The following is a 24342-nucleotide window of genomic DNA, read 5'->3' as shown; positions in this document are numbered from 1 at the left end:
AAATCTGTCATTTCTTAGATATTTAGTATTCAAGCATTAATGAGTAACAAAAAGATAATAAGATGTTTTTATAAACTATTTTATTAAAATAGTAGTTTTTTTTACTTATTATTGGATAAACATGAAAAAAAAGTAACCAAAATTAGTCTTTTTAAAAATTTTGAGTTTAAGGTTGAATAAGTTATTCTTACATTTACCTTTTAAATTTGAAAGGATTATTATTTTTTAAACTATATTGTGTGAATTATGTTGCTATTTGATATCAATACCAGTAAAACTAATTTGAAAATAACTTTTTTAATGTTAAAACTTATCTCTGCTTGCATAAAAAATAAAAAATACTCATCCTTTATTTCCGTAAAAAATTTTATTGAATTAAACTAACTTTACACAACTACTTCATATTTTGAATATTTAATAAATAAGATTATAAATTTAAATTTTATTTTTATTTAAAAGATTATTGATTTCTTCACTAACCTTATTTTTCAATAAAAAGCACATTTATGAACCAAATAATAGAAATTTAGTAGCAGTGATTTATATTTTATTTTGAATACAAATACTTTAATAATTTTAAGTATTCTTAATATCATTTAAAATAAAAAAGCAATTAATGATTATTATAAAAGAATATTTTAAAAAATACCACTATTTCACTTTTAGCTAAATTTTATCATAGCTGAAATAGAAATAATGTAAATTAAAAAATATATTTAAATGGTTTTATGTAAATTTGATTACATGAAATTAACATAAAAAACTATATTAGAACAATTATACTGTTTAAATATTTTATTATTTGAAATGTAATAAATAGTAAGTAGAATTTCGTAAGTAGAATTAGTATTTTAGTATTAGAAATTTTGATTAAAATAACTAATTAGTTAATAAGTATTTATTCAATTAGATTATTTGCAATTTTTCTTATATATATCTGGTATATCTAAATAGATGTGACTTTTAATCACACTATTTTCTATCAATCCTTAGGCTAAAATTCAAGTATTTTTTGGTTTATTTTTTTATGTTTGCAAGGTAATCAGAGGTGCTATGGAACTTCAAAGTGACATATTTTACTCATATTCTTTCATTTACAATCATTTAAAATATCAGTAATGGACTCAATATTCTATTTCGAGGGAGTAGACCTTTTGTATTAGCTTAATTGTAATATTTATCTGACCTTGCTCTTATCATCAAAATTAGATTTTTTTTCTTAGGAATTGTCACAAGAAATGTTTCTCTGTTAGTCGCGCTACATTAATATTTTTCGTCTTTGCATTAAAGGTGAATCATTTATAGAGTTATTAAATAAAGATGATATTATTATATCAGAACCTGAATTTTTAAAATTGCTTTATTAAATTTTATTAATGTGCTATTCTATTTTAAACTCAGATTTGTTTTATACTTCTAAACCATTATGCATTTTTTAAGGTGATGTTGAGCAGCTTTGAGTTAAAAGCTTATCGGAGCTTTGGCTATTTATATAGAGTGTTTCTTTACAAGATAATTAGCTTTACGTGATTGACGAGCAATTTTTGTAAAAATTCAATTTTTTACACATTATCAAAACTTATGAGCGCTTTGAATCGAAGTATTCCTGACGATTTTAAGAAGGATTTACCATTATAATACCTTAATCATCTAGCCATTTATGAATTCTTTTTTCTAAATCATTCTAATTGTCTATAACAAACTTCTCGCATTCTATATTATTGTCTTATTTGTTTTTTGAATTTTCTTAGTTCTTGAAGTCTATCATTATTGAACATTTGGATGAAAAAGCATCATCTGTTAAAGATTAATCTTATGATGAGTTTTATCTAGCATTATCATATTCTTTAATTGGTGCTTTAAGATCAAATTACTTATCACTTTATCCTGCTATACTTTTAAAACTGATTAAATCACTAACTACTTAACTATATTCCTTCCCTTCTAATGCTGAATTTTTATTTTTAGTCATCTTTTAATGAATATTAATGCTAATTTTCCTTTAAGGGGTTTAAGTTGATTCTATAAAATTCTATGAATGAGATATATCTATCTTTGAAGATTCTGCTATTTTCTATAAGCTTAAAGCAGTTTATCTTAATAGATTCCTTGCTTATTTGACTTTTTTTTCTATGTCATCATCTATCGAGAAGCAATTTGATTTTAAAATAGATATTTCCTCATTACAGTCTCTGTTACTCTATTAATTTTTTAGACTCATATTATTATATATAATTAACCTGTTTAATCAAATCTTATTTATTATCAATTATGATTTGATGACTGATAATTTATTGATTGATCTTTTGTCCACTGAATTAATTTAATTTATTTTAATTATATAATTATCAATTACATTCTATTTGATTTAATAGCTATCTCTTAGGTAGAAATAAGATTAAACTAGAAGTTAAGACAATGTTTATCATTTTTTTTTTTCAGTAAAATTGAGTAGAGTAAAATTTTGTTTGACATAATCAGTAAATAATTTAGTCATTACAAACAAGAAAAAATATTAATTTAAGGATTTATTTAGGGCTTATATTTAATATATTATTACATATGTATACTCAAATAAGTTAGTTTGAATAATGGGTGTTTACTGATTTTATTTTTTAGGAAAAATAAGCATTTATGATTTTTAATATATATATATAACAATATTTAAATTTTTTAATATAAAAAAGAATTCATAAACAAAAAATATTTGTTAAATAATATCAAAAATTCTATGTTAAAATAATTTTATTTTGTATTCATTAATTTATTCTTTAGTTTTCATTTTTTTTAATTTTATAGATTCATTAGATGTTATATAGATTTATTTAAGAAAAGTTAGTCCTATGCTAACCTACACAAAAGTATTAATTTTAATTAACAGTTTATTTATATTTAGAGATTAAAATTTCTTTATCATTAAAAAGTAGTTTACTATTTTTTGTTTTGCTATTTGTTTTTTTTTTTGCACTTCTTTTTTCATAATATTTTTGATAAGATATTATTTACCCATAATCCTACTATTGGTTGCTTTTTGCTATCATTTGAATAAAAAACACCTTCTCCATTAACTTTATCATTTATAAACTTGCCGCTATACTTTTCTTCGTTTGTAAAAACTAGGGTACCTGAACCATTTTTTAATCCTAATTAGAATTCTCCTTCATAAACTTTCCAATAATTAGATATTTTATTAAAATCACTATAGCTGAAAGAATTCTATAAATTTTCAGGAAATTAATTATATAAAATACCTTATCCATCAAAAAGATCATTTACCCATTCTCCTTCATATATGACCATTTGATTTTATTTATTCCTTAAAATTCCATAGCCTTACTTTTTTCCATTAGCGTCTAGAACTCCTTCAAAAATAAAATTTTGATTTGAATTCTCATAAGCTATTTATTTCTGCTGCCTATTATTTATATAGGTAGATTCCTCTTTTTATTTATTGCTAGAACCAAAAGATTACAAATTTTGTTTGAAAGGTGATAAGTTTTCCTAGCTTGTTAATTAATTTGATTTCCCTGAATTTCCTGCTTGTATGTCAAAGCTGATAGAATTATTTTCTTTACTAAAACTATTCAATTAATGATCTTCATTTTATAATGGGGATCTAGTTTTATAGAATTAATGTTATTTTTTATTTTAAAAATATTAATAGCAAATAAAAACATTTACTTTTAATCAGATCCTATTGGAGTAATTCTGATTTAATAGTCCATTTGCTGATAAGGATCTGAAAGATTATTTTACTGAAATTATAAATTTGTGTTCGGAGATAGAGGTTCTTTATTTTAATTCGAGGAATACCCAAATGTGTTATTATCCTTAGATTATGCGCTATTTTAGTCATAGTTCAATTGAGTATGCTAGAATTAATAATTTGTATTGTAATTTACTTAGTTATCCTAATAATCTTATTACTCATCTTAATCATATGTTTAAGCCGGTGGAGAACCAGCTAAATTTTTGCTCTAAAAATGTCTTTAGATTACCTACCTTGAGCGATAAAGTGCTTCATTCACTAATTCATCTACTTTTTGTCTGCTTTATCTTATTTCTTCATGTTTTTTACTTTTTTCTATTTTTTTAGGACTTTCCTAAGCTTAGTTTAGGATATTTGTATACTTTTATAGTTGCTACTTTTTAGATTTAGATTTTAGTTTTTCAATTAAGTTTTATGTCCTTTCAACACATTTTTAGACTATTTAATTAATATTTTTCTTTCTTCTCTCAGTTGTGCATGAAGAAGAATCTATTAAATTTGTTGTATTTTCTTATTTAGGAAGTAATTTTACCTAATTTACTGAATTTTACATGTTGTTTGTCAAATTGCTTTATTTTTCATCAATTGTTAAATACAAATTTGGATTAGCTATATTTTGTGAAGATATTGTGATATTAGTATTATTTGAAAAAGAAGGATTCTGCCCGAGCTGTTTTAAAATCTGCTCAGCCTTTTATAAGTAATAACTCTTATTATCATTTTAAGATAAGTTATAATTATTATTTTATGATATATTTTCAGTACTTTTGCTTTTGAATAAAGACTGTTCTTTATTTGTTAAAGGCTTAGGCAAAGAAGGCCTATTTAAATCTTATTTAATTTTATTACTATTATTAGTATCTTTTATGGATTTTTAATTAAAATTCTTAATTTAATCTATAACAATACTTTCAGTATATTCTTCATTTGTTTCTTAGATACTATTAGACTATGCTTGCTTTTAGCCTTGCAACTAGCTTTGAGGTTATGAGTTATAATTATTTATTGAATGTGTTTCAATAATGTTTATAGCATTACTTTCGCTTCTAGCATTCTTAGTTGAGCTTGGATTTGAAAATAAATTATGTAAATTTGTTTAGTTAAAAAAAACCTATGGATCATCAGTGCTATTCATTCTTTTCCTTATCAAATCGCTTTATCTAATGAAAGAGCTGCAAAAAGGACTTTATTCATTACCAGTTATGTTGCTATTGATACTGCTTAATAAGTTTAGTCCTTAAGGTAGTTGAAGATTATTATTTTAAGGAGCAATTAAACTATCTTAATTACCGTTACTATTATAATTAACTATTGAATTATAATTTGGAATATCATTAGAAATATATTTAACCTATTAATCAGGTTGATTGGTTCCCTCATTATCAAAGTTCAATTTTCCAAAGCTTTCAAATTTTTCTAGATTTGTGGTATTATAAAAGTTCTTCTATTAAACACCTTATATATTGTTTTCTTGTTTTTAATTTTCTTAATTTTGAGCTTCACTTTAGTAATTACCATAATCTTCAATCTCCAAAATCGTAACTGTGTTATTATCCTTTAATCTTTAGCATTAAACAGATGTTTTTCTAGGAGGTTATAATATTTTTTCATTTTCATTATACTATTTTTAGTATTCTTAACTTTATTTTTGAAAAGACTGAACTCCCTTTTAACTTTCATCTTATTTTTATAATTATTCATAAGTTTTAAAAAAATTAGGTTTTTATGGATTCTTATTTAAGGTAAAGGGACTACCACCTCCATCTATATAATTAGTATACTTTAAGTCTATTTTTAATTCACTTTCTTAGGAGCTTTCCTTTATATTCTCACTGATATTACTTGTTTAAAAATTAAGGTAATCATTTGGATCAATAGTTACCTTACTAAGATAAATTTAAAATTATTTGAATTCATTTAAATTATTTTCCTTTTTAGGTAAATACTCACTATAGCTGCGTTTGAGTTTATCCTATTAAGTATTGATTTCTTCCTATCTGATTGGTTATATTTAATTTTTCATTTGATCCTATAAGTTTTATAAATATTAACCTGCTTAGAAGTCTATATTTTGTTGTTAAGGCATTTAATTATTAGTTAAGCTCATTTTAGATATGGGTGAAATATTTTATTCAGGTTGGTATATAGGAGTGCTAATACTTTCTGATTGAATCAAACCTTTAACTGAATTTACTTTTTCTATACTTATTGGTAATATTTATATATTACTTGAAGTAATCACATATGGATTGCTAATATAGTTTGATGATCTGATTTGCGAATTTGCTTAGGAATATTTAGTTAATAAATTTTCTTAATTGACATTTTAATTGTAATTTTATTCCCAATGATACTAATTAACATGATTACTTGGTTCCTGATTAGTGTATTTGATTTCAAAATATTTATTATCATTCAAAGCTTATTAATTTCCTATTCTAAATTGTCCATTAGATATTAATGCATCATTATTTTATTCTATCATATTTTTATTAGGTTTTCCTAATTTAGGAGGAAGCGGGGCTTTATGAATTTAAGTTGTAGAGAAGCCTTTTTATAAACTTTTTCCAAACTAATCATGTGCCTGTAAAGGTATGCTCACAAATTGCTGCTACTGCTATAAAGCAGGAATTTGTTATTGATAAATCTATGTTTACATTTTTCTAATTAATTAATTAAAAATGTTTAATTGATTGTTAAAAATATTTAGAATGAATGAATTATCAAATAAATATTGATTAATATAGCTGTTATCAATTCATAAAAAGAATAAATAAGTTAAACTTATTATCCTTATTGCTTATCTTTTTTTATTTATTACTAATTAATAAATTTCATTATAAAATACTGTTATATCCACGAATCTAAACTAATTTAAATGCCCTTCAAAAAGGTTATTATTAAAGTACATTAATTAATTTCAATTTTAAGTATTTCATTTGATTTATTTTTTAAAAGTTATTTGTTTCCCCTAAATGCTGGCTTCCAAATTTCACTGAAACATATTTTTAAAAAGTTCATTTAAGATTATACAATGAAATACATTGCTAAAAATTTTTTATAGATTTTATTTAATTTATTCATTTGAATTTTAATTTTTAATTAATTAATGACTAAATAATTTTACAGAAATCATTTATTAGAATGACTATTTAGCTTTAAAAAAATATTTTGATTAATCAAAAGCTGCCAAAAAAAAATATATATTATCAAAATAATATTTTTGAAAAATTAATAAATAAAATATATATATATATATATGTATAGTACCCTAGGGTACTGTCTTTTTCAATGCTATACAGTGAAATTTTAGATATATTTATAATTTGAGAACAAGATATCCTAAATTAATAAAAATACATAAACATTCTTTATAAAATATTTAATTGTTAATAAATAAAGAAAAATCTAAAAATAATTAAAAAAATATAATATCAATTTACCCTAAACTTACTTTTTACTAAAATTTAAGAAAAAAAATATTTCATTAATTAAGAGTTATAAAACTTTAATTGCATTTAAACTATAAAACTTATAAAATAGATAAACATAACAAACAGATATTAAATAAATCAATTAAAATTCTTTTATTTTTTACTTTATTTTAAATCATCTATATAAGAAGTTGTTCCTAAGATAGCAGCATTAGTAGGGCTACTCAATTCATTTTTCTTTTTAAATAAAGCTGAAGTATTATATGTTACTGAGTTTGCACTTCTTTTAGGTGTTTCATCTTTTTCATGAACCAACCTAGCAAGCTAAGTAACATCTTTTACATTGCTGTACACTCCATTTTCGTTAAAAATCATAGACATTTTTGGAGTCTCAGAATTAACCTAAACGTTGTCCTTTAAAGTTCCACTGATTATCTAATCTTAATATTCTTGTCTAATTTTATACTTATTATTTAGTATTTCTTGATTCATATACTTTGCCTTCCATTCTTCACACTACCTTGTTTTTAAATCTACTAAGTCAGTTAACCTTTATATTTCTTCTTTTAAAATTTTATCTTAGCCTTAATTTAGTTCTAACCTAGCTATTGTAGTTTTAAGTGCTTCATTCTCTTCTTATCTTTTTATTTTAGCTTTACTTAATATTTTACTTTAAAAATTAAAATTATTACTTAATCTTAAGAGAGTTATATAAACGCTCAGCATCATAAGCTGTATATCCAGTAGCTATGAACTAGGTTTTTGGCTTATCGAATGCCTAAAGTTCAAGCACATTGTATCTTCTTTACCATTCTTCAATTTATAACTTCAAAGACTAATTTTCTTATTCAATACGCTCTTTAGCTCTTTTTAGGTGATCGATTTCTAATAGCCTTGTATATAAATCAGCAATTTCTGATTCTTTTGAATGGACTGCTTTATTTTGTAGCTCAATGCTTTCTTGAAGAGACTTTATTTTAGCTTCTAACTCTTCAATTTTAGCTCTATCTTAAACAACATGTACTCTTTCCTTAACTACAATATGCTTTTTATCATTATTATTTTACTGCTAAGATTAGCTTTATAAGCTAACTTAAGTGTAATTTTAAATTGCAGGTCCTGCTACTTCTGATATTCTGTTTGAGGTCATCTATTATTCTTGAGGACGTAGGTTATAATTGCTATACGATTAGCTTTATTAAATAACTTAAGGTCCTTAGCTATCATCTTAAACAGCATTTCTGTTACTACCTTGCAAATTACTTTATCTTACACTAACTATAATAGGTTATTTTTATAGGTTTCCATTTAAGCTACTACGTACATCGTCTTATTTTTCTTAGGATATCTAATTTTGCTGCTATTAAGACTGATAAAACTATTAATAACTTTGCAAATTTTATAGAGACTACCTTCTAGTTAAATTTCTTTGCTGTTATTATTACTTTGCCTGCTAAGGATTTTAATTTGCTAACTAAAATATACCAGGTGTTTGATATTTTTCTTACTCTTACTAAACTAAACTTTATTACTAATTTTAGATCTACTAAAATACTGAATTAGCAAGGGCTATAGGTTATGATGCATAAGCAACAGAATTTTAGCTTTACAGCTACTGTACTGGTTATCCATAAGTAACAACTTGAGTTGGTAATTAATTTTGTTAGATAGGCTGAACTTAATATTATGATTAAGCAGCTTATCTTACAACAGGAGTTCCAGTTAATTCTTGGTCTGCAATAACTCTTACTGGTCCATTTTATATAGATTATAAGATAGAGCTAAAATTTGGAGACCTATTAGGATTTATCTATTGCTTAAACTAATTCTAAGTAGGTTGTTGTCTACCTTAGAATTCTACAATTTTAGGTGACTACAATGATTACTAAAAGAATTATTATTGGCCATAAGAATTTGGAGTATTAATAGATTTTCTGATAACTGGAGATTGAATATAAACTGTATTAGGATCTTTAGAGATTTGATTAACATATTAAACCGTGGGTGGTTACTAAATAGATACTTGCTATTATTGCTGCTATTTTAAAACTTGGTTTGGAACAATAATCATTTATTCACTCATAGATCTAGAATGCAAAGCTTTTTAGCTTTATCTATAACAATTTAAAATAAAAAATAATAAATAAAAATTCAATGAATAAATTAGAGGGGAAGACATTTAAAATAAGTTATTACTGTTAGTTAAATGGCTATGCTATAAAATTGTTCACTTTTGATAAAAACTATTGAATAGTAATTTATTTTTTTATTTATTTATTAATTTATTTTAGTTTATGATTGATTTTATTTAATTCAAAATAGTGTTGATTGAAGTGAATAATCGTTTTAATTTAAATAAAATTTGATATTTCTTATTTATGTTAGAAGAAAATTCTTTCTATTTATATAGAGATTTTTGGATTTTATTTTGTTTTTATTTTAGTGGTTTATATATTTTTTTTATATTATAATTTACTGACTTCATAACTAACGACAAAGAAATGTTTCTTAGGAAATATGGTAAATATATTAAAATAAATTTATTTTTTAAATTAGATTTTAATCATTCAATATTTAGTATTAATTAATTTTTTTTAAAATAAAAATGTTATTTCATGACTTGGTTAGCAGAAATAATCATTTATCCACTCATAAATCTACTAGTATAAGTTTTATATATAGGAATTTTAAACAATAAATAATAAATAAAAATTTTATTAGTAAACTAAAGAAATTTAAAATATTTAATTTATTTAATGGCTGTGATTTAAAATTTTGTATGATTTTGTCAAAAGCTTATTCCATAATAAATTATTTTTTTATTTATTAATTTGTTTTAGTTTAAAATTTTATTTATTTAAAAATATCGTTTAATTCAATGGTTGTTTTAAATTAAATAAATTTTGATATTTCTTTTTTAAGCTTATTGATATTTATTTTGATGTTTTTATTTTATGGTCTATCAATAATTCTTTTATTTATTTTTTACTGAGTTATTAAATAAAATAAAATATTTCTTTAAAAGTATGTTAGTTATTATAATAAATGAGGCAATATATCCCTAAGTTTATTTTCACAATATTGTTCAAAAAAATATTTTAGATTTATTTTTTCAAAACTATTCATTAAATTGATGTTTAATAGTAAATAAATGTGTTGTTAATCTATTATTTATTTCAATTTTTAAATTAAAATATTTAATCTTTATTTAAAAAAATAGAGAAAAAAATATTCTATTTAAATTTATTAAAAATAATATCTATTTTTAAAAAGATAGATGCAATTTTAAAATATCTTTTATTAAAAAGTTAATCAATCAATTTTATCTGTTGAATCTATTAATATTTAATACAGAAAGTTCTTTATATTTATATCTATTTAACAATAATAAACAAATTTTCATTAATTATTTAAAATGTCTGCTGCAATCCCAAAAATAAGTCCTCTTTTAGGAGGAGTGATTAAAATATTATAAATGTATTTCTCTAAAACTTATTTTTGTAAATAAAATATAGGTATTGTTAGGTGGATGTGGAATATCATTACACTCTTATATGTAGCACGAATGCACTTAAAAAGAAAGAAATTATTTAGTGGATAAAATGTATTCTTAACCAAAAGATTCTATTGACAGAGGTAAATAAATTTGTAAAATTTATTTAAAACTAAATATCATTTTTTTATTTAATAAAAATAGAATTAATTCTAAAATAGTAAATTTATTTACGATTTGTTCGCAATCATTATTCCAAATGATTATAAATTAGGATAAATTATTTAGAAAATTTTGACAATAACATCATTTCAAAATATAACGTTCCTATTTTTATTTCTTCGGTAAACATTTTTTGGATTTAAATACTAAATTATTTATAGTTTAATTTAAATTAAGTTATTTGGTGGTCTTTTCTTTTCAAAAACATTCCTTGGTTTGGTATTAAGTGACCTTAGTTTGAGAATTCTACTTAGCTATAAAAAAAATTAGACAAATTACAGCTAATATGAGCTTGAAAATTCAATTGAGTATAAGGGATTAACTTACTTAGAGCTATCAATATTTGCAATAAGTGCTACTTTACCTCTTAAGTTCTTACTAAGAAGAAAGTTGTGAAAAATATTTTAATATACACGAATAAAAAATGTTTGATTTTAATATCAACATCATAGAGAAGGAAATAAAGCTAATTTTTAACAATTTTTAAGTAAACGGAAATCAATTAATTAATATTAAATAAAATGTTTATGATGAGTTTGTGTAATGATAACATGTATATTTATATAAAAAGTTATTTATCATATTATTTTAATAATAGTTAAGTAGAATAAGTTTGTTTAATTTAGCATATTTATTTAAGAAATTTAGGCTAAAATTTTAAGCTAAATTTCATCATTTTTTATAAAGGTATAACCTTTCTTAATTCATTAAATCTTCCATCAATTTAGTATGTTTTTACTTTTTGACTTTTGGAACATAATCTTCATTATATCTATCATAGACCTAAAGTTTATTTTAGCTTAAAGAATGATTAGTTTAGCTATTGATATTATCCTTATCTAGATAATTTCTACTGGTAATTTTATTTTTTAAAGGAGATTAAGGTTTGTAAATATCGCTTGTTGTTTGAAATTTTAAATTTGTAGTTGAATTTGGATTGTTGATTGTAATCTAGTTTATGACTGGGAGTAATGTACCTTATTATCCATCTGTTTTAAAATTATTTTTGCGTTTTAAATAATATTTTATCAAGAAAATATTTACCTCTAGACTACTTAAATGCAGAGTTAAATTACCCTTTATTGGCTTTTTCTCTGGAAGTTAGCATGCTTGTACTCTATGATACTGAATTTGATGTAGAATGATAATAATCTGAAGTAAAATTCTTAGATAGTGGTGTTAATAAAGTTGATTTTGTCTTATCAAATTATGGCTTAAATTATTTCAAGATTAACCTAGAATCCATAGAGGCCTAACTTTAACTTTTTAATTAAGAATGACTACTTTTTTTCCAATCAACACTGGCTTATTTATTTTAATCACCTTATTATTGCTAAGAATTATTAGAGCGCTTAGATAAGTAAAATTAATCTCTAGTAATAGGTTTGTTATTTTTAGGAACATAGTCTTCCATTTGTAATCCAGTAAATTTATCTTTGAAATCTTTGGTATTCTCAACTTTTTTAAAAAAAATATTTATAAATTACTCAATACATTTTATGTTTAAAATATTACGCTTTCTCAATTTCCAAATCACTTTATCACTTTCTACAAATGATTTCAAATAGTGATAAGAAGTAGTTTCTTTATGCTAATAAAAATCCCTTTAATCATGAAGTTTTGTAGTTGTTTGATTTTTCATGGATGTCAACTAGTTTTCATCTCTGCCTTCTGCCTCATTTTTTACTTATTTACTTTCGAAATCTAAATATTCCTATTATGGTTTAATATTAATTTTGAATTTAAATGATTAGAAAAAAATATACTTCTTCATTCATGTTTTAGTATTTTAATTGTTTCTTAGTATTTTAATCTAGCAAATTTATTTCATCATCATCTATGCTATTTTACTAATTTACATTCCCATTTTGATTATCTGAGTTATTTTTCTTTTTCTAAGGTGATTCTTATATAGATCCATATTTGGGCTTTTTACTATTATCAGAATTAGCTAATTTGAAAATTATTTTTTTTAGATCATCAGTGTTTGCCTTCTCTTTAGCTGATTCTTCCAAATCCTTTAGATTAACCATTTTATTCTCTGTTATAGGTTCTGAGAGAGGATAAATTTCATTTTTATATTGTTCTAATTTATCAATAACAAATTCTTGGTATTTCTTTTACAATTTATTATCTTATTTTATATGCTTGTTTTTAAATGCCCTTTTTAGATTTGCACTTGCATTCGATATTACTATGATAAAAATAAGTTTTATTAATATTATATTAGAAATTTATTTACAGCTATCTATTTATTCATGCAAAGTTGTATAAAACTTAAGATATTATTCGAAAATCTCTTTAATATTTTTCCAATGATGCTTTTAAGATTGTTCTTTTAGAATGTAAATTTTTTTAATTGCTTGTATAGAAGCTTCCTCCTCGTCTTCATATTCATCAGATATATTAGATAAATACTCAAAAATAGAGTCTAAACTCTCAAAAAAGCTCAAATACATATCCTAAATATTTATATAACTAATTTATTATCAAATAGCAAACATTTTATTATACATTTTTTATAGCTTCTATAAAAATTTTGCAATTTTAATTTTAGGAGGGAAAAAATTATAAATAAGTGCTCTCAATTTCTATGTAGTCTAAAGGAGCGTAAGAAAAATTATCTAAGAACTTTTCCACTCTATTTTTCTTTCTATCTTATTAACTAACACTTGTTGGTAGATATCCAGGGCCAGAGGCTAAATATTCAAAATAAACATTCAAAACTTATAAATTAAATTAAAATTTATTTTTACCTGTTGGAGTTGTTGGTGATAATTACTCCTCAGTATGATTCTCTTTAACTAAAATGGATTATTTATTTTTTTCTCTTTCAAATCTTTTAACAAGAGGCTCCATAAACTTGAAATATTAAAAAATATGCCAATTCAAAAAATAAATGAAAAATATGCAAATTAGTAAATAAATAATTTACACTAAATTTTTTAGCATCTTCTTTTCTGATTACCTATTTGAAATAAATAAATTAAGAGATATACTTTTTAAAAATGTTTAAATACTTTTGGTTCAGGGTTTGTTTCAATAAAACTAATTCTATTCAAATTTGTATTTCTTTTAATAGCAACACCCTTTCTAAAATTAGATACAAATTTTTATAAGATGTCTCCAAAGTGCTCTAGTTATTTATCTGACATAACTGATTTTGCTTTACGTGATACATCTTGAACCATTTATGTGAGTCTTTTATTTATTTATTTGTGAATAATGTTAAATAAAAATGAAATTAATTTTTATACCTAAATAGAGTTTCAACGAAATTTAAGAAAACCTAAAATCCAAATTTTTCAAATTAATCAATCTTATTTTTGATTTAAGTTTTATTTAGCTTTGACACCTCAGAAATATAAATCTGCATTTAATTAATTGTACTATTTTTCTATAATGTTTGTTTTTGCTATTCTTCAAGTTATTTTAACACTTAATTAATATTTTACTCTTCTTTAATCAAATCTACTTAATTAAATTGTTTTAATGATTTTTGCTGTATAATTTATTTTTCTTGAACTACTTTAATATTTTCTTTACTCATACGAGGCTTATAGGGACGACTTTATATTTGCTAAGTTGTAGGGCTTTCATTTGAGTCATTTGTATTCTATTCCTTATCTTGATTAATTTCTTAAATTTTAACATCTTTTATAGCCTCTTCATTAAGTTATAAATTTCTTGCTTACTAGTACTTATTTTTATCTCTTTAGTCACTATTATTATCACGTTTTTAATCTTCCTATTAATTAATTTCTTGGTTTTATTAACCTAAATTATTATTATTATTTGCATATTACTCTTCATTTTCTTATACTTAGCTCATTTTTTTTTAATAAGCTTATTCTTCTTCGAGATTTTAAATATGCTTATTTGCTAAAATCTCTTCATTTTAATTTTCCTTATCTCCTTCACTTTTTTCTTCGTTTTCATAATCATTTTATTGATTTTAAACTTTAGTTTCATCATTATTATCTTCTACTTCTTCTTGGTCATTTTCTATGACATTTTATGAAAGATTTTGATTATCATTTAATTTATTTTCACTATTTTGATGGTTTTATTATTTTTAGAATTTTTAAGAATTTTCGTCTTAAGTTTGGTTATATTTTTCATCGTTTTATGTATGATGTATATTATCCTTTTCTAAATTTGCCTAATTTTAGTTTTAAGAGTCTTCTGTATGCCTTTAAACATGAGTATGAGTTTCCTATTTTTAATGACTTTCTATTTAAGAACTAAAATTTCTATCTTAATTGGTAATTGAATATTAAGAACTTTGGATATTCCCTAAAGAATTTTATCCTTCATCTTCACAATAACTGTCTTACTCTTCTTCGTCTTCTCCAATATTGCTGCCTGAATGTATTTCTTTTATTGTGTTGTTATGTTTCTTAGAATGTGTTTATATACTAGGAAGCAAATTGCTTCTCATCCACTCTTAGTAATTTTCATAATCCTCTGGTGGAGCAACATCTTCTGTTTTATCTTTACAATTTTTTTGGGTAATGATTAAATTTTCTTAAGTTTAACAAATTTATATTTCATCATCAATATGCTTCAATTAAAGTTATCTTTCTTACTAAAGATTGATTAATTCTTAATAACGCTTATGGAGACTCTAAGATAAAACCTTTAGACTTTCTAATTTAAATTTGAGTTTTTCAATAATGTCAAAAGGGCCTTGCTGGTGTTTTTCATAAAATTAATTGAGTCTTTCTACAAGTAAATTTCTATTTTAATCCTTTTAAAAATATAATAATGCAAAAGTCGAAATAATAAAGTAAAATTTACTAATTCATTGTTGTTAGATTTTAAAGTGGTTTTTCTTGAACTTTCATTAAAACTTTATCCATGAGTTTTTTCAAACTCATTTTAATTATTATGTGAGGTCTCTTTTTAATTTGAAGTTCCTTCTTCATTTTTTTCATTATTTTTATTTGGTGATTGCTGATTCTCTTCATCTTGATTTTATTTTTAAGGAGAAATGCTCATAAAGGTAGGATGAGTTTCAAATTTAATATAATTTTGGATTTCTTCATCCTCATTATTTCCTAGTAGAAAAATTCTTTAAAAAATTATACAATTTATTTTGTTTTTCATAATAAAAATATAAAGAATAAATTACTTTTCTAATTTTTCAATACAATCTATGTAATTAATAATGTATTTAGATTCATTTAACTACTATATTAAATCTGATTCCTTTTATTCAAGTTTTTAAATATCTTTTAACTGTTATTCTTTTATTACTTTTTTTTTCTAATAATTAAAAATTTATAAATTGTTATTAATTATTTTATTCCTTTTAAAAGTTTACATCAATTTCTACTAAACAAACTGTAATTTCATGTTTCAAGTGCTTTATTTCGTTATAAATATCACTTTTCTCTGATTACTTTTCTTATAGAGCCATTTAACTCCTATAATATGTGTCTTACAAATCTTTATTGTATGTTGAGGTAATTACTTCAGCTTCTTCCTGTTTTTATAAAACAAACAAAGAATCAAGACTTAGATAGAGGTGGTATGATTAAGTTATTAATTTACATTCTTTTTTTAAGCATTTATCTCTCTAAGTTCTAAATTTCTGAATTTTTTATCAAATAGCTAATTCATATCAATAATCTGATTTCTCTCTTTTTAAATTTTATCCTTTTTTAAATAATAAAAACAAATAAAGATGTTAAATTGCATTAGCTTGATTATGATATTAATTTTAATTAAATTAATAGATCATATTTACGATGCACACTTTGATTTCTTCAACTTTTTACTCTAGTTGACCCATTATGTCAACCTGTACTTCTGTCATATCTTTTACTTTTTACTGGTTTTATACAAGTTGTTCTACAGCTTCAAAAATGAGCGAAGGATTCATGGATTATCTAAGTGAAAGCATGCTGCTGTTTAAGCTTTTTTTCATCTTATATATAGAATTAATATAAACTAGTTATTCTTGATCAGGATAATTAGAAGATTGATTCATTCTACTCATTGTAAAAAAGCTTTTTTGTAAAGTTGAATTACTAACGTCAAGCTCATTTTATTCATTTAACTATTTTTCTCTTTCTTTTAAAATCTTAAGTTCATTAAACTTCTTGTTATTATGTTCTATTAATCGATCCATTTCCCTTTTCAGCTATAATTAAACAATTAGTTAAATTGATTAAATTTATTATTTTGCTATAAATTAAGTTATTTTTCATTATTTCTAAATAATAAAATTAGAAATTTAGCGAAATGTTTAAAAAAAAGTCATATCTATCTATGAAACTAATATTTACATTATTATCCTCTACTTGAAAATTCTAAGACTCAAAATAGGTTTTAATGTTTTTGTACTCATGGAATTATTCAAACAATTGTTTCTCTTTTTCATTATAAATCTTTTCTTCCTTTTGTTTGTTTAAAAGTTTATTATTATCAGAATTTTTGCTCCCTTTTCCATAAGAGACATTATTTTTTATGATCCTTTGCTACTATTGAGTGCTTCCATTCTTTTAAATTAAATTATTTAAATTTTTCATTAAGTTAACACCTAAATAATGTATTTGAGCAAAAAAAGCTCATTACTTAATTATTTGAGTTTTATTATTAACTATTAGATTAATTTGATATGTCTTTTTGAATTTGCTACATCGGAGTTGTAGGTTCTCTCGCGGCACTTGGTATCCTTTACATAGAATTGGAAGAGCTTTGCACATTGCTAGCTTATTGTTATGCCATATAATTTTAATTCAAAGCTCTTGGAGATTGAGCTATTATTGAAGCCATTTGTTTATTCAAACCCTAAATTATTTAGCTATTTATTTATTATATGTGTGTATTTATTTATGTATGTCCAGCAAGTTTTCTAAACTAAATAGTTATATTAGTTAAAACTGCAGATAAATTAATAAAAATAAATACCAGATTCTCTTAAGTACTTTGTTGTGTAAATTAATTAAATGAATTATGTCACAATAATACCATTTGATATTGAATTAATTAATTTTTAAAACCACTCATTCATTAAAACTTCTAAGATTCTTAAACACAATACAATGCAATATTTAGCTTAAAGCACTTGATTTGCTTATTTCTAAAACGAAATAGATCTTTAAAATTTTATGTGATTTTATTTTCTATTTTAAAATATTTGCAAAAATGAATTAATTAATTTATTTTTAAAAGCAATCAAATAAAATATTTAATATTCTATTTTATAACATTATTACTTAAATACCATTATTATTTTGATAAATTAACTATCTTAACTCATAATTTTCATCAATAAATTTATCTACTATCTACTTTATAAAAATTTATTATTTTTTATTAGCAATTATTATTCTTTAGTTAATTTTATATTCATTTTTAGGTTATTAAAAAGTATTTTTAAAATTTATGTAAAAGATAACAGAAGTTTATTTTACCATAAAGATAGTAATTATTGATCACTATATTTTTATCTAAAATCAAAGACGCCACATTTTAGAGACATAAAAACTGATTAATATTGCTGATACATAATATTGGTCTACAAAAAGTTGAGTGAATAAATAATTATACTATGATAGCTTTAACAAGTTATTTAGACATTATTTATATACTTTTATTTTTTTTAATTTTATTTTTCTAATATTAGCAAAAGTAAATATCTATCAAATTTATGATAAAAATATTTGGTTTTTATCAATTTCTTAAATTTCCTTTACTTAAATTCCTTAATTTATTTATTAAATAAATTTTAATTAGATTTATACATCAAATAATACTCTTTAAAGTGAAATTTAAATTGACTTATTTTAATGTTTTAGCTAATTAGGATTCTAATTTATATTCTCTTTTTAATCTTTTATGAATATTTAGATAATTATCTGTTTGTTTTGAGTATGAATTTAGCTTTTTAATTTAATTGAACCACAATAATACTCATAAATTAAATATTAATTTTCACTTCATATAAATTTAGAGAAAGGTGAAATTATTTATCAAAAAGTGTGTCTTATTTTGAATACTTTCTAATGATCCAAAATATTCAAATAGAGCTGCTAAAAAATGTTAAAAGGAAATAAAGTAAAATAAGAATAATATATATTTATAAATGAGGGTTTTAAGATATGATTATAAGTTAGGTTGATTTAAATAAAACCAAAAATATTAATACTACAAATATGTAAAATAACAGTTTTGGCAATTATAGTTTAAAAAAGTATTCACATTTTAATAGTATACATTTAAGTTTATAATTTTATATATTTTATTTTTTTCAAACAACGGAACCAGCGTTGGAAGCAACCTTGGGCCAGATGTCAGCACATTCCTTGGCGACGGGACCAGTGATTTGGGAACCCTTCATTTCACCCTTGGGGTTAGCAATAACACCAGCATTATCTATATAAATAAAAAAAAAATTGAATACTTATTCCAAAAAAATATTAAAGATGTTCAATGTAAAATGAAAAAATTCATTTATCCCTCTATTTATTTCTAAATTGGTAAAATAAACAAATATTTAGTCAATAATTTATTTATTTATTGATTGATTCTATTTTTACCAATTAATAAAATAATGCTATAAATTCTACTTAGCATTTTCTGAAGCTAAATTTGAATATATTTATTTGCTGATAAAGTCTTGAATAAGAAGATAGTGAGTGAGTGACATTTGTCAAATTTTCTACAATATTATTTTTAATGCTAATTTTTCTCTTATGTAACACGACATAAGGCTTAATTTATTTTGATTTGATAACTATACTCTATTTAGTTATTACTAATGATTTAATTTTTATTATTTTTGCCTAATCTACTCATCTTTATATTTGTAATTATTTAATAACATCTTTGCAAGACTTATCACTTTTTTAATAAATTGGGATTAATGATTTTTTCGTTTTCATTTTATGCCTTGTATTTAAAATATTTAAAATTATTCACCTTCGAAGTAGATGAAGACACCATCTCTTCTTCTCCAGGGTCTTCTTTGTCTGATGACGATAGCTTAGAGAACTATTAGTTAAATAATTAAATTAGAATTAGTTTTTAAAAATTGTTATTTTATAGTTTACCTTTCTTTCTGAGCTTGGGGGAACCCTTCTTGACGGAGCAGAGAATCATATCACCAATGGAAGCACTGGGGAGCTTGCTCAAGTGACCCTTGATACCGAAACAAGCAATAGTATATAAGTTCTTAGCACCGGAGTTATCAGCGCAGTTCATAACAGCACCGACGGGAAGACCCAAGGAAACTTTAGCCTTGGTACCGACTTAACCACCTCTACCTATAATTTAAGTAATTTAAATTTAATTTCAATTAATCCATATTTTAAAATTTTGTATTTATGAAAAACAACCAAATTAATCAATATCAATTAATGGTTTGTTTATCTTCTCCTAAAATTCAATTTTTCATCCAACTTTTCAAAGTCCAACACATCTATCTAATTAATTTAAATATCCTGCATTTTATTCGCTTTATATAAATTCATAAGCTTATCAGGCCCACTTTTTTTGCTTATCTCAATTCATATTAAATATTAATTTTAACATCAAATTATTATTTGCATCAAAGAGACATTTCCTTATAAATCTGTAGAATTTAATGAAAATTTTAGCTTTGTATAAAGGCATTTAACTGCAATTAGTGCTTCCATATTTTTTATGAGACTTTATGATGATGCGAAAACATTGAGCTGGCTGGATGAAAAATTTGTGAAATTGATCAATACAAATTTAAGTTAAAATTACCTCTAGCAGCAGCCATTTTGTATTATGTATTTCTTTTCTTTTTGTTTTAATTTTCTTATTAATTTAATTTATCTTTATTAAAAATTCCTTTGCTTTCTTCTCAGTTTTTGTTTTTGACCCTTCTTATTTTTCTTAATTTCCACCGATAAATTTGCATATCTTTTTCTTCCTTTTAAATTTATACGTTTATAATTAATTTATCCATAAACATTTTCTATTTTAAAATTTTAGTGTAATTTTTCTTATTTTTCTTTTTTTAACTCATTTTATATTTTAATAAAATTAATTTATTTATTCTAATTAAAAATAATTCGATTCTTAAATCTATTTAAATAACTTGCTATTAATTACTAACTTACTTATTTTATAATATCCCAATTATTCTTTTAAATGGGCAGTTTAATCTTTGTTTAAATAAATAATTGTAAATTTAAAATTTTATAAAAAAATTAATTAATTAACTAAGTTTGATATATTAAAAAATATTTTATATTTTGCGCCGAATTTTATTTTAATTTGTTAGGCTATTTTTTTTAATTTATTTATTATTAACTTGTCTTTTATAAATTTTTGATATAAATAATTTATTTATTCTAAGTAAGCATGACCACAATAATTTAATATGAACCTATGATTTTACTTATTGATAAACATTAATAGGGAAAATAGGCTTTTTTACAAATAAAAAAACAATAAAAAAATATTTAATAACAAAACACGGCAATTAAAATGAAAGCACATTTAAAATTTTTAATAATAAATTATTTAAATTTCTAATAAAATCTATTTATTATTATTAGAAAGATAATTTTTCTGAATTTTGAATTATTAAAATCTAAATTTTTTAAATTGATTTAAAAGTTTAATAAGTAATAAATTTTATTTATTTTACCAATCGATTTTTTAACTTACATTATTATTTTTAAATTTTGCTTTAGAAGAGTGTGATTTTGAAAATTATATTTCCAAGGTTTTTTCCAGTTAACAAACTAATTTTAGAAATAATGAAAAAATTTTAAAGAGAAATGAAATGTGTAGCTATAAAAAAATAATTATATTTTTATAGTAGAAAAAATATGTTTAAATTAAATTTTCAAGAATTTAAATGATAATTCTTTGTTTTTATTTAAAAAAATATTAATTTAAAAGTTACAAATTTTTGAAAAATCTTATGGCATGTAATTTAGAAAAAATAAGTGATTCTTTTGGATAAACAATCATCAAATAAAGTAAATGATTCATGAGCAATTTAAACTACAAATTTTAACTTAATTTTTACATTTTTCAAAGCAATTCTTTTATTAAAAATCTTGTAAAGGATTTAAACTTTTTTATAATTTTATAAATGTAAGAAGTAAATTTCTAAATCAGACCTCGTGTTTAAATAAATATTTTTTAAGTATTTTATATTAATGCTATTTATTAATTTTGCAATAATGTAATTTTTAAATTAAGTATGAAAAAGAATAATATTTTTAAACATAGTTTATAATTATTACACTCATAGATGATATTTAAATTAATCAAAGAAAGAACAAAAACTAATTAATTAATTGGTGGTAAACAATTTTCTTACATAAAAAAAAATAGACCTTTTATTTTAAAATGTGACCCAGTTAGATGATTATATTTTAAAATTACACTCTTTAAATAATTCATTTTTTAAGTATATTAAATATAAACTTTAATAAAAAAAAACAAAACATTCTTACATTAAACTAAACTAAAAAAATAAAATGAATAAAATTATTAAAGATGTTATTGTAATAGGAGCAGGTATATCTGGTTTATCTGCTGCTCATGCTCTTGTATAAAAAGGACTTAATGTTGCCATACTAGAAGCTAAGAGTACTTTCGGAGGAAGAATTTCTAAGAACTCTTAATTTGCTGATTTTCCAATTGAAACTGGAGCTGAGGAAATTCATCTTAAAGAAAGTGCCTATTTTTAGCTTGCTGAAAGCGTTGGAGCTATAATTCAAAGCGATGATTAAGTGAATAACTATATTGAAAGTCCTGATGAAGAAGTATTATTAGAAAGAGATCATTTCTTTGAGAATTCTGGTAGGGAAGAATTCTATCAAATGGTTATGAAGAATCGTAAGCAACTGAATGAAAATATGTCTGTACTAGAATATTTAGAACAACAAAAAGTAGAATAAAAATATTTCAAATTTTATGAAAATTTTTGGGGTGCTGAAAATGGAACTTCTATAAAAAATATATCTATTAAAGGATTAGCAGACTATGAGAGTGGGTGGAAGAGTGACCATGATGTAAATTATCTCATTACAAATATGTCTCACTTTGATGTAATTGAAAAGGCTTATGCCTCTATTTTACACTTGATACAATACAATACTCCAGTAAAGAGTATACATTATGGCTCTGATATTTAAAGTTTGGATAAATAAAATAATTCAGAAAATTATTCTGTTTAAATTACTGATAAAAATGGTAGAATATTTTATTCTAAATACGCTTTGATTACAGTTCCAGTAACATAATTAAAATAAGGTAAAATAGAATTTTATCCTCCTCTACCAGAAAAAAAATAGCATGCAATATAAAGTTTGTAATTAGGGAAGGGAGGAAAACTCCACTTAAGCTTCAAAGAAAAATTTTGGCCAAATAAATTTGGTTCTATGATATTGTAATCCTCAATCGGTATGGTATGGAGTTGCTCAGATTTAAGAAGTGAGTAATCTCATGTCTTATGTTGTTTAATTACTGAGCCCGTTGCTTTAGATATGAATGATCCCATAAAATAAAAATAACTAATAGCTGAACTGCTCTAAAAGCTATCAAGAATCTTTAAAAGAGATGATATAGAAAGCTTGCTTAACAATACTCACTGGATTGAATACTCATAAATAGAGTATATTGAAGGTAATTATACTTATCCTTCTTTAAATATGGGTAACTCAAAAGAAATACTATCTCAAAGTGTTGATAATAAATTATTCTTTGCAGGAGAATCAACAAATCCAAGATACTCATCTACCATACATGGAGCTCTTGAAACAGGATTAAGAGAGGCAGCTAAAATCATTGATATTTAAGAAGAACAAATTGATTAACTATAAATTTAAAATTGATTAAAGGTTAAAATATAAATTAATTATTTTTATGTTTGTATAAATTATTGGTAATAGTTAACTTAATTCATTTTTATAACTAAAGAAATTAGTTTTAATTTTAGAAGGATTTTTAATATTGACTTTTCCTTTAAATTTTTAAATAAATCTTTTATTAAATTAAAAAAACCAGAATGATTATTTTTACAACATATTATTTAATATTTTTATTTCAAAAATTAAAAAATTTAGTAGATTCATTTTATTTTTCTTTCAATTTTTAAACAAAGATTTTCATTTATTACATGAATTTTAATAAGAAAATATTTCCTTTTTCTACGAAATTTTTAGTATTTAATCAGAATAAATAAATATTCAAATTAACTAGAATATTTGAATTTATAGATTACAAGATTTAGTAGATGGAAATGAGTTTGTTTTATCATTTATATAAAGAATAAATTATTCAATAATTTTATTTTTTTCACTAAGTACTTTTAAAATTAATTCACAAGATTCTTGGTCCATTCTTTTTTCTTAAATTCTTTTTAAATGTGGCCATATGCGTTCAATCGTTTAGGTATGGATCAACTCTCCATAATATATGCT

General features: G+C 22.4%; 7 protein-coding genes across 7 annotated transcripts; 2 read left to right on the top strand and 5 right to left on the bottom strand. All coding sequences in view use genetic code 6, as the record gives it.

Annotated features, from left to right (window-relative positions):
* Positions 1 to 1090: 1090 nt before the first annotated feature.
* On the bottom strand, positions 1091 to 2221 carry TTHERM_00297100 (hypothetical protein; the record flags this gene model as incomplete). The annotated part of the gene is made up of 1 exon (XM_001013243.1): positions 1091 to 2221. One exon carries the CDS (start codon positions 2219 to 2221, stop codon positions 1091 to 1093), a length of 1131 nt encoding a protein of 376 aa, XP_001013243.1.
* A 755-nt stretch (positions 2222 to 2976) lies between these two features.
* TTHERM_00297110 (kinase domain protein) lies at positions 2977 to 6497 on the bottom strand (the record flags this gene model as incomplete). The annotated part of the gene is made up of 2 exons (XM_001013244.2): positions 3682 to 6497; positions 2977 to 3616 (listed from the first exon to the last, which is right to left on the bottom strand). The coding sequence occupies exons 1-2, from the start codon at positions 6426 to 6428 to the stop codon at positions 2977 to 2979; spliced, it is 3387 nt and encodes a 1128-aa protein (XP_001013244.2). The 5' UTR covers positions 6429 to 6497.
* Positions 6498 to 7341: 844 nt separating this feature from the next.
* Positions 7342 to 9515, bottom strand: TTHERM_000297109 (hypothetical protein; the record flags this gene model as incomplete). The annotated part of the gene is made up of 3 exons (XM_012796878.1): positions 9400 to 9515; positions 7896 to 9317; positions 7342 to 7843 (listed from the first exon to the last, which is right to left on the bottom strand). The coding sequence occupies exons 2-3, from the start codon at positions 9284 to 9286 to the stop codon at positions 7342 to 7344; spliced, it is 1893 nt and encodes a 630-aa protein (XP_012652332.1). The 5' UTR covers positions 9287 to 9317; positions 9400 to 9515.
* Positions 9516 to 10618: 1103 nt separating this feature from the next.
* TTHERM_00297120 (transmembrane protein, putative) lies at positions 10619 to 11314 on the top strand (the record flags this gene model as incomplete). The annotated part of the gene is made up of 5 exons (XM_001013245.2): positions 10619 to 10660; positions 10719 to 10839; positions 10901 to 10916; positions 10971 to 11040; positions 11096 to 11314. The coding sequence occupies 5 exons, from the start codon at positions 10619 to 10621 to the stop codon at positions 11312 to 11314; spliced, it is 468 nt and encodes a 155-aa protein (XP_001013245.2).
* A 276-nt stretch (positions 11315 to 11590) lies between these two features.
* Positions 11591 to 17806, bottom strand: TTHERM_00297130 (hypothetical protein; the record flags this gene model as incomplete). The annotated part of the gene is made up of 17 exons (XM_001013246.2): positions 17501 to 17806; positions 17212 to 17424; positions 16671 to 17066; positions 16475 to 16579; positions 16245 to 16406; positions 16053 to 16186; positions 15719 to 15992; positions 14176 to 15668; positions 13939 to 14119; positions 13854 to 13886; positions 13675 to 13780; positions 13433 to 13617; positions 13161 to 13380; positions 12685 to 13112; positions 12434 to 12632; positions 11963 to 12376; positions 11591 to 11907 (listed from the first exon to the last, which is right to left on the bottom strand). Exons 1-17 carry the CDS (start codon positions 17699 to 17701, stop codon positions 11591 to 11593), a joined length of 5061 nt encoding a protein of 1686 aa, XP_001013246.2. The 5' UTR covers positions 17702 to 17806.
* A 1372-nt stretch (positions 17807 to 19178) lies between these two features.
* On the bottom strand, positions 19179 to 20675 carry TTHERM_00297140 (60S ribosomal protein L23; the record flags this gene model as incomplete). The annotated part of the gene is made up of 4 exons (XM_001013247.3): positions 19179 to 19303; positions 19850 to 19921; positions 19981 to 20193; positions 20660 to 20675. 4 exons carry the CDS (start codon positions 20673 to 20675, stop codon positions 19179 to 19181), a joined length of 426 nt encoding a protein of 141 aa, XP_001013247.2.
* A 1720-nt stretch (positions 20676 to 22395) lies between these two features.
* Positions 22396 to 23754, top strand: TTHERM_00297150 (flavin containing family amine oxidase; the record flags this gene model as incomplete). The annotated part of the gene is made up of 1 exon (XM_001013248.1): positions 22396 to 23754. One exon carries the CDS (start codon positions 22396 to 22398, stop codon positions 23752 to 23754), a length of 1359 nt encoding a protein of 452 aa, XP_001013248.1.
* Positions 23755 to 24342: the final 588 nt, after the last annotated feature.

This window comes from Tetrahymena thermophila (assembly GCF_000189635.1).
Source record: "Tetrahymena thermophila SB210 genomic scaffold scf_8254688, whole genome shotgun sequence".
Lineage (NCBI taxonomy): Eukaryota > Ciliophora > Oligohymenophorea > Hymenostomatida > Tetrahymenidae > Tetrahymena > Tetrahymena thermophila.
This window is presented reverse-complemented; position numbering and strand designations above follow the sequence as displayed.